This window comes from Amblyomma maculatum, chromosome 2 (assembly GCF_055883805.1).
Source record: "Amblyomma maculatum isolate TAMU_Amacu chromosome 2, ASM5588380v1, whole genome shotgun sequence".
In the NCBI taxonomy this organism is placed as follows: domain Eukaryota; kingdom Metazoa; phylum Arthropoda; class Arachnida; order Ixodida; family Ixodidae; genus Amblyomma; species Amblyomma maculatum.
The window spans coordinates 129,036,671-129,052,262 of NC_139345.1; the positions used below are offsets into that span (position 1 = coordinate 129,036,671).

Consider the following 15,592-nt stretch of genomic DNA (forward strand, 5'->3'; position numbering starts at 1 on the left):
GACTGCCCAAAATACGAATGGCAGAATACATGACAGCGAATGTTAGGCTGAAAGATGTTTACCAGCATTCAAGAGAAGATGTGTCTCCTTGCTATATCAGGAGGTGCTGTGCATTGAAGAGCATTTGTAGTACTCACAAGTTAAAATGTGTTATCCATGTGTTAGTAGACGACATACAACAGGTAAGGCAGAGCAATTCTTCAGTATTTCAAACTGCCTTTTCGATTGCTGCTGCAGTTGGAGTGCATGCGCTAATGATGTTTCAGCATGATAAACTACAAATTTTCTAATCCCATTGCTTATCTAGCACAGCCTGCCAATAACATTCTCCTCGCAGATAATCCGGCCGGCGACAGGCCTTGGACCGCATTCTTCCACCGCACAAGGCGTGATGGACAGCCTGACCTACCGAGGATTCTCTTCTGGACCAAAATTTATGGCAGTTGGTTTTCGGATTTAGAGAAGGGAGATCCTGACCTTGAGAACACAGGTTGCCCCGATCGCTGTTACATCACAAATGACCGTCATGCGTTGAATATCTCCGACGCCGTGGTTTTCTACGGTCACGACCTCGACCCTAGCCGCATGCCGAAACAGCGGGCCCCGTTCCAGAAGTGGGTATTCTGGTCCCTCGAGCCTCCTTGGCACACTCCTGTGGACGATTTCAAAGACCTCAAGAATACGATCAACTGGACTTTTACCTACAGGTGAATCATCATGTAGGCTTAGGTTTGTTTGAAGAAGGAAATGACTGAAGACAGCACAGTATCTATGCACATGCTCGATACAGAAGTGCCGAAGGGGTTCAAAATTAATATATATCTCTTGACTGAATTTCATGATATTTATTAAAGATGAGGGCGTGTCTTTTCACCTCTGCCTATTTTCGTCTCAGGCAATTTTCACAAGCTGCGCGAACTAGCACATACATAACACGAAAACATTTTTGCTGTCAATCTTTATTATTGACGGACCTTCAATATTTAAACCAAGGTATGAATGAGACTGGCACTTTGAGAGCGGTATATACGCATCATTAGCACGGAGTTTAGAACCTTCATTGTACTGGTCAAATATTTAGGGGAATCCCCCAAGGTGGAGTAGATTTGTAATAAGGGAGTAATTACTCATTGCATCCACCCAAGCGCAGCCATACGGCTACAAAGGAAAGCTATACAGCTTTCTCAGAAACTTCGTAGTTAAAGAAAAACTCGTCCTGATCCGGGAATCGAACCCGGCACCAACGCCTTTCCGGGGCAGTCGCTCTACCGACTGAGCTAACCAGGACGGTCAGCAGATCAGATGGTAGGGCGAGAGCGAATTGATCTATAACTCGAAGTGGGAATGGTGTTGGTCAAATATTTAGGGGAATCCCCCAAGGTGGAGTAGATTTGTAATAAGGGAGTAATTACTCATTGCATCCACCCAAGCGCAGCCATACGGCTACAAAGGAAAGCTATACAGCCCCGGAGGGTAGAGCGACTGCCCCGGAAAGGCGGTGGTGCCGGGTTCGATTCCCGGATCAGGACGAATTTTTCTTTAACTACGAAGTTTCTGAGAAAGCTGTATAGCTTTCCTTTGTAGCCATATGGCTGCGCTTGGGTGGATGCAATGAGTAATTACTCCCTTATTACAAATCTACTCCACCTTGGGGGATTCCGCTAAATATTTGACCAACACCATTCCCACTTCGAGTTATAGATCAATTCGCTCTCGCCCTACCATCTGATCTGCTGACCGTCCTGGTTAGCTCAGTCGGTAGAGCGACTGCCCCGGAAAGGCGGTGGTGCCGGGTTCGATTCCCGGATCAGGATGAATTTTTCTTTAACTACGAAGTTTCTGAGAAAGCTGTATAGCTTTCCTTTGTAGCCATATGGCTGCGCTTGGGTGGATGCAATGAGTAATTACTCCCTTATTACTTCTTTGTACTGAGCTTCACGCCCTATGTGAAAGAGTTGGAGTTTCGGGGGTTTAGTTCTCCGCCACAACGTGTGGCTCGTAATCATTCCTAGTGTTGCTGATCTGCCTAAAGTAAGGACGTTTAAGTCTTCATGCCTAAAATGAGTAGGAATTCCATGAACGCAGCAGAAGCAAATGCCTTGGGCGCCTACATCAATACTAAAGGTGTACAGATTCATAATATGCTTTTCTGCGAGGCACGTGATATAACTCACGAGCAAATATGAAAAGCTACAATAGGCGCTGCTGATTTGAGATGCGACTGAAGGGGGAAATAAGAACTGATTATTTATGTCTATTTAATTGATATGCTTTCCTGTTTTATACTCTATCCGCAGGCTTGATTCTGACGTTTTAGACACCTACGGCCAAGTCATAATCAAGCAATCTGGCCGTCAGGTGACCTCTACGCGAGCCATGAAGCGACTCTGGCAAAGGAAGTCAAAGATTGGTGTCTGGGCTGTCAGCAACTGCGAAACATCGGGCAAGCGGGAGTACTTCGTACACGAGCTACGTAAACACATTTACGTAGACGTATATGGCGAATGTGGTGACAAGTGGTGCTCTCGCAAAAGGGAAGCCGCCTGCTACCGCTATTTCGCCCGAAACTACTACTTCTACTTGTCCTTCGAGAACTGCATCTGCAAGGATTACGTCACAGAGAAGCTCTTCAAGGTACTTAACTACGACATCGTCCCCGTGGTGTTCGGTGGGGCTAACTACAGCAGTGTGGCGCCACCTGGTTCCTTCATCGATGCCTTGAGCTTCAGGTCTCCAAAGCACTTAGCACTATACCTTGAGAAAGTGGCGAATAACTTCAGCCTCTACAGCAGCTACCTTAAGTGGAAAAGCAAGTACGAGGTGAAGCCGTGGACGTACTATACCTACTGTGAACTCTGCAGGAAGCTGCACAGCGCCTCCTTCAGAGAGACGTCGGTGGTCGCAGACCTACTTCACTGGTGGAACACTTCGTCGCGCTGCTGGGCCTGGAGCAGAGATGGTAACACCATGCAAGAGTAATCGCAAGTTAATTTATGGTGCCCTACCATGACATGCATACGTTCGCTCCAAATATGGCGTAAACAAGGCAGTAGTGAGCCATGAAAGGCTCTGGGAGACGGTGTAGGCTACCTAAGAAGGACAAGGACAAAAAATGGATTACTTCTTTCTTGAGAGTGAGCACTAGTTTGAAGGAAACTAGCTTTGGGGAAAGCGCACGTTTTGGAAGTAGAAATTTGAGTGGTGCACTGCGAAGTACACGAGATAACTGCTCGGATAATGGTGAAATGGCTCGGTTAATGTTGAAATGCTGATTGTTAGTACACCTGCCTCAAATGGTGGAGCCCTAGAATTGGCTGCATGTCATCAGGTGCACATGTTGTATTAGTTTTTAGCGCGGTGAGCTATACATTCAAGTACCTATGTGCTTTGAAAAACTTTAAAGGTCCTACCGGGCCATGTGTGATCAGCAGTACGTGAAAAAATATAGACACAATTGCTGTCATGGAGTACAGAAAGCAGCCATAATGTTACAACTGAGCGCGGAAAAAGTTTTCTTCCCACCCGTGCTTTTCCACAAGCATGCTACAAAATTACCCGCCAAAGGGAGGGATTCTCAGTTTACCATGTTTGGTTTCTGCATTATAGAGCAGAAGAGAAACAGGACCTGTGGAAATGTGATACGCAATTTTGAAACCCCACGAATGAATTACTTTGTGAGAACAAGGAGCTCGTACACGGCAGCATATGACGGTAAAGGGTATCCGATGAACAGCTCAAGAACTTTTGTAGCCCGTGTGAACAATAGATGTCAGAGGCCATACTATAGTCCTGCCTCAGCGTGAAGATCTCGATAGATAGGCATATTTATTGAATTCTATGGAAGATCTCGATGTTACACCTTGGCCTCAGTGAACGGTCATCCCCGGGACCCGCGTAGGCCTACAGAGAGGGAACTGCTTAACTCTATCCAGGGCAAATAAAAGTTACCATTTAAACTAATTGGCTATTAGCCCCGCCGCTGTGGCTTAGTAGTTGGGGTGCTCGACTGCTCAACCCAAAGAAGCGGGATCGAATCCCGGCCTTGGCGACCGCTTTTCGATGGAGGGGAAAAACAAGGTACTCGTGCGCTGTGCGATGTCAGTGTGGTCCCCAGGGAGTCAGATTTCCGGAGCCCTCCACTACGGCCTCTCTCTCATAGCCTGAGTCGGTTAGGGTGCTAATACCCATAAGCAAACCAAACAGATCTGTCTATGCAGTACCGCTTTATCGAGAAGTTCAGGGAAACGATTGTGCACACGCTGCAGCCCGAGCATTCCTCTCTCGGGATCCCTCGTCATTCCCTTCACATGGCCAACCTCAGCCCCTCACTGCATATCGCAAGGTACTGCAACACGTCCGCCTAGCGAGACTATTCCCAGCACCTGCTAAAGTACTCGACAAATCAGAGGTGTGCACACCTCAGGCTACAAACATTGTCCTACTAGCTTGTCCATAGTCCATAGCTTGTCCATTGTCCATAGCCCAGCTAGACTGCACGCAATTAGTCCGGGTTCTTTCTAAGCTGAATTCACAATTTGCTGCCAAAAAGCAGACCTTTACCATATAATATGGACTTGCCAAGAAAACGGAGCCATACCTCGTAAAGAAAACCCAACGTGGGCAGGTTGGGAGGTGGCCCTTTTCATGTGACACAAAGGACTTTGCTTGCGGGAACTCGAGGAGCGTCATCAGCCAACGGAGTTCCAGAATTAGGACCCGACCAACCTCGCCCTAAACCATAACCCATTTTCCCAAATAAATGTTGTATACTATTACTACTGTGCAGTTTTGGGCAGCTCGTCTAAGTGCATTACAGGACACTGCGTGTCGATGGTCGAATGCTGAATGCTAACCGTTTACCTTTTTATTGTCAAAGGTTTGTTCCCTGGTCTTTTTGCTCCCCACATTTAGAGGGCATTTGCAGAAACTGCACGGGGAGGACTGCTGCGGCGTTTTTACAGTTTTTTTTTTTTTATGTTTATCCCAAGCACCAGAGCGGATATCGCGCACACTCACCAAACTTGCCCGAACAAATATAAACTCCCCTTTAGAAGGTTAGAATCAGAGGAGCGATGGGAGGCTGCTCTGCGCAGCTCCCAACCGGAGCTACAACTTCGCATCATGGAGTAGGCCTTGAATGCCGCCACGGCCTAAATGCGCCCGGTCATCTAGAGCGGTACGAAGGCCTAGCTGTCGCCGTGCTGCTCATACCCTCGTCCTTTCGCACCCTCATCGAGCTACCCAAGTGAATCAAATAAAGTTTCATCCACTAACCATTGGGTTCATTGTAGCGAAAGCTGCACTACTCTAGGTATTTAAGCCATCGGCGTGGCACCGTGGCGCAGTGGCAGGAGCTGCCCACTTGAGTCTCTCGTTTCACATGGTACGGTTATGTCAGAATCAGCCTAGCAGGACCCTAGTATCCGGATTACCCTATAGGTCACCAAGGCACGTTGAAGCGGCTTGGTTAAAGTGGAGCTTTATATGTGGGCGGGTAGCCTACGCTATCACGTCGTACCTTTAAAGGCACAGCTTAAACGTCCCCATATTTAGAGGCAGCAAATGTCTTTACCACCACCACCTAAAACGACGGTGAGCTTCCATGCGTTCAACGTGACGCTGGTTGTGTTCGATGTAGCGCTCGGTCGCCCGCCACCAAAATTTTCAGTCCACACTTGGTTCAGCAGCTTTGAAGTCCTTTATTGTTTTTATTATATTTTATTTTTGTTTTTTTGATGTAATATTTAAGGCAAAAGCCTTTAATCGCTCATACTACCGGTAACCGTCCATCCGTTACATCCAAAGGCTGGAACAGCCTTCCTGGCATCACGTTGGAAGGAGCTACCAACTAGGGCCTCTCCTTTCGTGTGGGAGGGTGATATCAGAATCAGATTGCCAAAACCCTTCCATTTACACTATCCCTAGGCCATGCAGACTGGTTCATACGGCTCGGTTAAAGCAGTGCTTTTTATGTTGGCTGGTAGCTTACGATGTCGCGCCATCGCGTTGCGACGGCGCTCCTTCGCAAGACGTGTCGATGCAGTCTTTGCAGTCGACTTAGTTAGTCGAAAGCTCCCAAGCGGAATGCTTTAATGGCTCATGCTCGCGGTTCGTTTTCTTCCGTCCATCCGTAACCCTTTCGTTACGTGGGAGACGGTAGCTGACAGCTGACATGGCTGAGTACTAAGTGTGACGCATGCTTCCTGACATTACGTTTTGCAGAAGCTGCCAACTCTGGCCTCTTCTTTCATACCGGAGGGTGATATAAGAGTAGGCCTGCCAAAACCCTTGCATTCACGTTATCATTAACCACGCAACCCCTTTCATGCGGCTCGGTTAAAGCGGGGCTTTATACTGTCATGTCCTAGCCTGAGGACAGGACAACAACGACCGCAGGTCAGCAGGGCAGCAGCAGGAACCAACGAGACGGCGAGGAGCCCCAGAAACGCCGCAAGGAACTCGCGAACCAGCGTCTTCATTCTTCTAAAAAAGCTCTCCCTTTCTCTTCTTCAGCTAGACTACCTCCCTCCGAAAGGAATCATCGTTCCTATGGTAAACCCAAATTGAATTAAATACTGCGGAGAAATACACGGGGTCTCGAAACATTGGCTAGTAGAAGGAACGGTTCACGGTGGTCACTGATAATACGGCTTAAGCCGCACTACGTGCACAATATAAGGACGCCAGGAACGGCCTGACGACGGTTGCGTTACATAGGGAAGCACTTCGTAATTATGTTCACCGACGCAATGAATAATTATGTAGGTTAGACGCAAGATCTGAGTTGCGCCACAAACGCGGTGCCACGGTAAGTAATCAGTACTGCTGGGGCGCTGTGCCGGAGGACAATGTTATCAATGAAAAATTTGGCTCCCTCAGCAACCGTCCCCGATGGATGTGCGCGAGACTGCGCGCGGCGCGTTAGATAGACCGTCACTATGATAATGTACTTGTTGCCTAATTGCGACGTCGGAAGTGGGACCAGAAAATCCATTCCAATGGTATGAAACGGCACACTCGGTGGTTCGATTGGCTGGAGAATACCCGCCGGCCGCGTAGGAGGTATTTTTCTTCATTAGCCCTAGCGATCGGTTTTTGTATACTGGCGCACGTATTTTGCAAGTTTCGGCCAGTAATATTTTTCCCGAATACGTGAAAGCATTCGGCTGTATCCTAGATGACCAGCGGTAGGATCGTCGAAGAAGGATTCAGTGACCTCACTGCGCAGGTATTCCGGAATGACAAGAAGCCACAATCTCTGGCTGCTCTCGAAATTCTTCTTGTACAAGACAACATTCCGAACTTTAAATGCAGGTTGAATAGACAGGAAAATCCGAGGTACCGCATTTTCGTTTCCTGCTAGATGAGCCATAGGTTGACGAAGCTGTGGATCTGCCATATCGTCAGTATTTAAGGCACCAAGGAAGCTGTCTTATCATCTGCGTCTCCTGGCGACAGTCCCACAGGCACTTGAGACAAGCAGTCAGCATTATGATGTTTTCTTCCGGATGTATGCACGATCGTGAGTTTTTTACTCCTGCAGCCGAAGGTTCAACCTTGCAAGCCGGCCCACGTGATTCTTAAGATTGGCCAGCCAGCACAGCGAATGGTGGCCGGTGACCACACAAAACGAGTGGCTATACAGATAGTTATGGCCCAGATGACGGCGAGACATTATTCTGTTGCCGAGTAATTTGTCTTTCGCCTTGGAAAGAGGTCGGCTTGCGTGCGCAATAACTCGATAAGCGCTATCCTCCTAGCCCTTTGTTGCTGGCGTCCGTATGTAGTTCAGTGTCAGCATCTTGCTCGAAATGGCCTAATATAGGTGGTGATAAATGGCCTTGCTTTAGTTGGCTGAATACTGGCTCTTGCTTCTCATTCCATACAAAGTCGACGCTCGCTGTCTTTCGTAATATGGATAAGTGGAGCTGCGATCTGGGTAAGTTGCGAACAAAACGTTTGAATTATGCGAAGAGATCAAGAAAGTTTCTAACAGGTTCTTTGTACGAAGCGGGGGGGGGGGGGGAAGGACGCCACAGCCACGGTTTTCTCAGGATCTGGCTTCATGCCCATGTGGCGGACAATATTATCACTTAGTATGACAAGGGCATAGACACCAAAAGAGAACACACGCGTGATAGTGCCGAAATTAACTCTTGATTGGGCTGACGTGGGTCCGCAGAAGAACTAAACACCTCGGCGGTGATAGCAACAAACATGATCGTCGATCGTCGAACTAAGAATTCCTGTCGCACACGTTAATGCTCAATTTAAAGATGGCTCAGAACCATCTAATAACGTTGCAAACTGTTACTAGCACAACCTGGAACACTGTAGAAACATACGCGAGTGGCCTCGACCTTTGAGAAAGATCTCGGCGCATCTTGCGCGACAACGCAACTGATAAAGGTGCATCTCACGACATCGAGCATTAACAAAGAATACAGAATTGACATGTGTGCCAGAATCACAGTGATAAGGCCACATGCCGGCGGCTGATAAAAACTATAAATACAGTTTTGAAGGTTTCGCGGCATTACTTCCCCCTTAAAACCATCGCCTCGATGTTACAAAATAAAGCAACTTAAACATAAACATTACAAAGTTTAAACACCATGGATTCGTTAACGTGCGTAACAAAGCTTCAGACGAACAACATGAACGATTTCTGGGTGCGCGCGCGCCATTGTGATGCTGTCGTATCATCGGGAATGACTTTATAGTCGAGTTGTCCGACGCGGCGAAGGATTTTGTATGGCCCAAAGTATCGACGCAGAACTTAGTCCACGGCGGCGAATTCGAGCCCAAACTCACACCTGGCCTCCTGAATTGTACTCTGCGTGGCGTCGTTGTAAATTATATCGTCGGGTGTCGGTGCGCTGTTGGTCTTTAATGCACAGCCGTGCGAGTCGTTCGGCTTCCTCTGCACGCTGCAGGTAAGCGGCGACGTCGAAGTTGTTCTCGTTGGTTACGTGAGGCAGCAATGCGTTGAGCGTCATCCTGGGCTCCCTGCCGCACACAAGCTTGAACGGAGTTGCACTGGTCGTCTCCTGGACTACCGTGTTAAACGCGAACATCACGCCCGGCAAGATGGCGTCCCAGGCCTTGTGTCACCGTCAACGTACATGGAGATCATGTCCGCGATCGTTTTGGTCAGGTGCTCCGTAAGTCATTTGGTCTGGGGATGGTACGCAGTTGTTTGTCGATGGCTTGTAGGACGGCATTCGAGGATGGCTTGTGTCAACTCTGCCGTAAACGCAGTTCTGCTGTCCGTGACGAGCACTTCTGGGGCGCCGTGTCGCAAGAGAATTTCTTCGAGAAAAAGATTGATTACTTCTGCCGCGGTATCATTGGATAGTGCATTTGCTTCGGCGTAACGGGAAAGTGTAGTGTTTGTAATCGGCATCTAGCCGAATGTTACCACTCTGTTGGCCACTATGGAATAAAAACATGGCGGCTTAACTAACAGGCTCGTTCCATCAGTGTCTCGCCCAATCTGATCAATCGAACCCCATCACAGTCTCCGGGAGCACTAAGATGGTGTCAGAAGTGCTCTTTTATCTCATGTGAGTACCGCTACATCAAGAGTCCGTCCGTCCAATCACCCATCAGCAACAAGCGGCTACCGGCAATCGCAGCCATGGCACATGTGCTCCCTGCCTTCCCAAGGTTTGACCTGCGCGCTACCGACGACAACAATATTGGTCACGAATGGACAAAGTGGATAGAAAGGTTCGAAAACTGTCTTTTAGCTTGCGATATCTCGGCAGATGCACGCAAAAGAGCACTCCTCTTGTACTACGTCGGTGAAGAAGTCTACGACATATATCGCTCGCTCCCCGAGAGTGCTGCGCAAGGTGCAACGGCTACAAGCACGACCCAAACCACGCAGAGTACATCGACGCCAGAATACGATGCCGCTCGAGCGAAACTAAATGCATATTTTGCGCCGCGAGTGAACTCAACATTTGCTATCTATAAATTTCGTCAAGCTCACCAAAACGTTGGTGAGTCACTGGACGCCTTCTACGCGCGCCTTCGGCAGCTTTCTCGCCAGTGTAACTTCGAAAACGTCAACTCTGAAGTCAAGAACCAAATCATTCTCGCCACAACGTCATCTCGCCTCCGAAAGTATGCCATGCTTCATTCCTTCACGTTACCAGACTTACTTAAGCAAGGAAGAATGCTCGAGGATGTCGAACGGGATGTGTCCGAAATCTAAAAGCACGTCGATAACAATGCGGCGGTGTTCGCAGTACACACGGAAAGACAACACCATGGCCAACACCCAAGAAATGAACGGCAGATGCCACGGCAGGCTTACACCCCGCAGCGACCTCGTGCCTCGTCAGCAGATTGTCGCAACTGTGGCGGCAAGTGGCCTCACGAAGGCGGTATATCCAGTTGTGCTGCATGGGGCAAGACTTGCAAGTCATGTAACAAGGCTGGTCATTTTGCACGATTCTGTCGCTCAACCAGGAGAACAATACACGCAGTGGACTGTGACAATGACTCAGACACACAGTTAGCCTGCAGTAAGAAGAGTTCAAGTACTAGAGATTCTGCAGCCACCTGTGACACCAGTCCAAGCAGCGACGAGTACGTTTTTGTTGCCATGACTTACCCTCAAGCAAGTTCATCTCCAAAGGCTATTGTCACTGTCAACAATGTGCCAGTCACTTTCGTAATCGACACGGGTGCTGCAGCGTCAATTGTTGGCGAAAATGACTTCAAGAGCTGTCGCCTAAATGTGAATCTCCAAGAAACAACCATCAGTGTGAATTCCTATACAAATCAACGTCTCCACTTGAACTTTTGGGCAAAGTCTCTGTTACAATGAGATACAAAGATAGGTGCATTGAAGAAGACATTTTTGCCATTCCAGGAAACTGTGCACCACTCTTAAGCTTCACAGCAGCAACCGACCTGGGGCTTGTCCAGATCACGTACCAAGGTTCTGACAATCCAGGTGACATGTCAGTCGTGGAGGCATTCCCAAAATTGTTTAATGGAGTTGGAAATCTAAAAAACCAGCACATCCACCTTTTTGTGAACGACCACCTGTTGCACAACCACACAGCCTTATTCCGTTTGCCTTACGTGATGCCACAGAAAAAGATCTTGAACGCCTACTTTCAGATTACATCACAGAGCCAGCCATCGGACCTACACCGTGGGTGTCCCCTGTGGTTATTGTGTCCAAACCACATCAGCCTGATGAAATTCGTATCTGCATTGACATGCGTGTTGTGAACAGTGCCATTCAACGTGAACGATATTTGTGTCCGACAGTGGATGACATCATTGTTGCCTTATATGGAGCAACAGTATTCTCCAACCTTGACTTGAAGAATGGATATCACCAGTTGGAACTTGACACTTCTTCAGGGCAGCTCACAAATGTCTCGACCCATGTTGGCTTTTTCGCTACAAACGTCTGAACTTTGGCATCAGCAGCGCGGCTGAAATCTTTCAAAAAACCATCAGCCAAGGGCTCAATGGCATCCCCAATGTTCTGAATGTTAGTGACGACATCCTTGGTTTTGGACAACCAAAACCGGAGCATGACGCCTCATTGAAAGCAGTTTTGCAGCGACTCCAAGAAGCTGGACTGACACTCAATGGAAAAAAGTGTCGCTTTCATCAACGAGAACTGCACTTCTTGGGACTTGTTTTCTCAGCTGACGGCTTTCGTCCTGATCCCAAGAAGATAGCCTTCCTATAAATCAAAACACCAGAGTCACCGCAAGAAGTAAAGAGCCTGCTAGGCATTATCAATTATTCAGGCAGATTTCTGAGAAATCTAGCCGACCTCACATAGCCATTACGTGAACTGAGATTGAAGAATTTTGCATGGGAGTGGACACAACGACAGCAGAATGCCTTTGAGAGCTTAAAGTCAGCCACGTCTGATGCATCCACCCTTGCTTACTTTGACCATCTAAGCCGACAGAGCTGGTAGTAGATGCAAGTGCACATGGACTGGGTGCTATCCTCACACAACGTGTCACTGAACACATTGCAGTGATAGCCTATGCAAGTAGAGCGCTCACACCTGCTGAAAGCCGCTATTCCCAAATAGAACGTGAAATTCTCGCAGCTTTATGGGAAATGGAACACTTTCGCCTTTATCTTTGTGGAATTCACTTTCTTTTGCTGACTGATCAGAAGCCTTTAGTGAGCATACTGGGAAATCCAAGATCATCACCATCTGCCCGCATTGAGCGCCTCGCTCTACGCATTCAACAGTACAAGTTTGCTGTACAGTACACAATGCAGGAAGTAGCAACCCTTCCGATTACCTTTCCAGGCATCCGTTTCCTGGGATGAAAATACATTCCCGCATCGACAAAGTACCCAACGAGACGTTAACTTCATCCAGTGCCGCAGCATCCCAAATGCCTTCTCAGTTCAAGAAGTTGCTGAAGAAACCAAAGCAGACCAGCTGCTACAATTACTTGTCAGTGCTATCCAGCACCCCACACCTGGCAGCTGGGTCTCAGTTAAACTGAAGCCATTTTCCTCCATAAAGACTGAACTAACAACAATACCTGAGGGCATCATCCTTCGAGGAATGCGCCTAGTTCTTCCCACTAGCCTGCAGAAGCAAGCAGTGCTGCTGGCCCACAAGGGTCATCAAGGGATTGTCAAAACAAAACAAATGCTGAGAGAAAAAGTTTGGTTTCCAGGCATGAACAAACTAGTACACACTGTATAAAAGCTGCCTACCATGTCAAGCAGTCGTTCCCCAAGCAAAGCAAGAACCACTCGCCATTACTCAACCACCCAATGGTCCCTGCGAGGAAGTTTCGGTTGACGTTTGTGGTCCATTCCCAGATGGAAAGTACGCTATGGTGGCAATAGATGACTTCTCCCGATACCCTGTAGTACAAGTCACGCATTCCACGAGTGCGAACAATGTGCTCCCCTTGCTGCGACGAGAGTTTTGCCAGTTCGGAATCCCTGTATAGGTAAAAACTGACAATGGACCACCATTTCAAGGTAGAGAGTTTGCTGCGCTCTCTAAAGAGTTAGGATTTCGACACCATCGGATCACACCTTTGTGGCCTCAAGCCAATGGTGAAGCTGAACGGTTCATGAGAACATTGAAAAAGCATGTTAACACAAGTCAGCTTGAGAACACAGATTGGAAAGTAGAGCTTGACACTTTCCTGATGTCATACAGATCTTCCAAACATCTTACAACAGGAAGATCACCATATGAACTGCTGTTTGGCAGACCAATGAGAAATCTACCATGCTACCCTGAAGCTCCTTCGCACAATGAATATTTAACAAGGTTGAAAACAACCGCACTCGAGAAAAAGGCATACAACAAACATCATGCTGACGCACGAAGACATACCCAACCAGATCGCTTCTCGATTAGTCAACGAGTCCTGTGCAAGCAAGAGAGACGCGACAAAATCACTCCATACTATGATCCAGACCCTTATATCATTGTAAGCCTTCATGGATCAGAAATCAATGCATCGAGAGGAAAAAGTGTAATAACGCGCAACTCAAGTTTTTTCAAGGATGTCTGGCCTCAAACAAGCATCAGCCACAACACCACTCGACCGCGATGACATCATATATCCACCACCTGTAGTGAACCAGCCTGCACCTCCTATATTGCACCCGCCTACACCACCTGCATTGCACCAGAGTTATCCAACACGGCGCTATGCACAGAGAAACAGAAAACCTCCACGTCATCTGTCTGACTTTGAGACCTGACTTTGTGACTGTTTGCCAGTGAGAGACCTTTCGACAGTGGTCTGTGACAGTGTGTGTAGATCTATTTAACTTCCCCAAGGAGGGTAGTGTAGTGTTTGGAATCGGCATCTAGCCGAATGTTACCACTCTGTTGGCCACTATGGAATAAAAACATGGCGGCTTAACTAACAGGCTCGCTTCATCAGTGTCTCGCCCAATCTAATCAATCGGACACTATCACAGTCTCCGGGAACAATAAGGTAAGATAGTCAGTGGCCACGATGATCCACTTGTTACCCATAGATGAAAATGGAAAGGAACCGAGGAGATCCATTCCGATTTATTGAAAGGGCATGGTTGGGGGCGGAATCGGATTAGTAGTTCCGCTGGTCTGATCGGCGGCGTCTTGCGTCGTTGGCACTCACGACACGACTTCACGTATTTGGTAACTTCAGCAGGCAGTCGCGGCCAGTAGTACTTCTCCTGGATTCGACGCAACGTGCGCACAAAACCAAGATGGCCTGCTGTGGGCTCATCGTGCAACGCCTGCAGAATTTCTTACGTGAGGCTTTTAGACACAACAAGAAACTTCCCGGTCCTGTTGAGCGGAAAGTTTTTCTTCATGACGAGGCCATTCCTTAACACGAACGATGATAAATGACTCCTGAAAACAGCTGGAGAGTAAGCGGTCTTTCCTTCTAAGTACTCGGGTTGTTCTGCGAAACTGCTGGCGGTTACCGGTCCCGAAAAGGCGTCTTCGTAGAGCTCTTTCGCCGGCGCATCAACGGGGGCTTGTGACGAGCAGTCTGCATCGGAGTGCTTGCGGCTTGACTTGTAGACGACTGTGATGTCGAACTCTTGAAGACGTAGGCTCCACCGGGCCGTAATTGTGTTTCCTCAACAGTGCAGTACCGCAAATTCTTTCTGCTCACTGGTGGCCTCACAGAGGGTTAAACGGCGATTGTTACCAAGAATTGCCTCTGAACGCAACCTAAAGGTTCCATACACTCACTTAAGATAGGAAATGATTGCTTTGAAGGTAACTGAATAGTGTTACCGTTGCAATGCCGTCACCTCGCGGCTCTGTTCACGGCTGCTTTTCGGCTATTAGGAATTAAAAACATCACATGGCGCAACCTATTGGAGAACACCCCCAGGAAAGATCTTGGTTATTACTTTAACGTGTGAGTTAGAACAAAGTCCAGAAAAAAGTTCCACTTCCATGATTAGAACAGATCTTTTATTCGCTCTGTGCTCAGTTAAGCAGTATCAAACCATTGCGCCACTGATGCAACGAGTGCTTCAGGCTTCAACTGCGCTCTTATAATTTTTACAATATTTACGATATCTCTCGCCATGTGACGCTGCTCAGAAAACGCCACCATTGAGAGAATGGAATCACGTAGCGGCCGGAGGGGTCTTGCAAATTTGGCAGCCAGCAGAGCGCGTGCTGATTGCTTACCACCTTGAATCGTCGGCCGTATAAGTACACGCGTCGGAACTTTGATGTGGCCCAGATGGTCGCAAGGCACACCTTCTCGGTCGTCGAGTAACTGACTTCGGCTTTCGAGATGGGACCTGCTAGAGAAGGTGATTAGTTTATCCTGTTCGGCATTCTTCTGAATGAGAACGGCGCCTAGGCCCAGGCTGCTTGTGTCGGTATATATCTCGGCCTCGGTGTTCTCATCAAAGTGGCCTAGCACGGGAGGGAATTTTAGGCGGCGCGTAAGTTCTTCGAAGGCTTCCGCTTGCGGTGCTTCCCATTGAAATGGCACGTCTGCCTTTGTAAGCTGCGTCAAAGGTTCGACGAGGCGCGAAACGTTCTTGATGAATCGTCGGTAATACGCGCACAGTCCGAGGAATCGGCGCACAG

At 48.1% G+C, this 15,592-nt stretch overlaps 2 protein-coding genes and 1 non-coding gene across 3 annotated transcripts in view; all 3 read left to right on the forward strand.

The window, feature by feature from the left end:
• Positions 1–3,042, forward strand: part of LOC146199835 (alpha-(1,3)-fucosyltransferase C-like) — a 39,061-nt gene extending 36,019 nt beyond the window's left edge. The window contains exons 3-4 of the mRNA XM_084592814.1: positions 338–707; positions 2,298–3,042. Coding sequence (XP_084448940.1) covers positions 338–707; positions 2,298–2,979 — 1,052 coding nt within the window. The 3' untranslated portion in view covers positions 2,980–3,042. The remainder of the gene's footprint in view (positions 1–337; positions 708–2,297) is intronic.
• On the forward strand, positions 1,741–1,814 carry TRNAS-GGA (transfer RNA serine (anticodon GGA)). The gene has a single exon. It is a non-coding gene; the product is annotated as a tRNA-Ser (tRNA).
• A 6,428-nt stretch (positions 3,043–9,470) lies between the features above and the next one.
• LOC146199838 (uncharacterized) lies at positions 9,471–10,222 on the forward strand. The gene has a single exon (XM_084592815.1). It carries the CDS (start codon positions 9,641–9,643, stop codon positions 10,220–10,222), a length of 582 nt encoding a protein of 193 aa, XP_084448941.1. The 5' UTR covers positions 9,471–9,640.
• The last annotated feature ends 5,370 nt before the right edge of the window (positions 10,223–15,592 follow it).

Bases quoted from the DNA above. Each gene is read 5' to 3' on its own strand.
- LOC146199838 (XM_084592815.1), top strand. From the start codon at position 9,641: ATGGCACATGTGCTCCCTGCCTTCCCAAGGTTTGACCTGCGCGCTACC.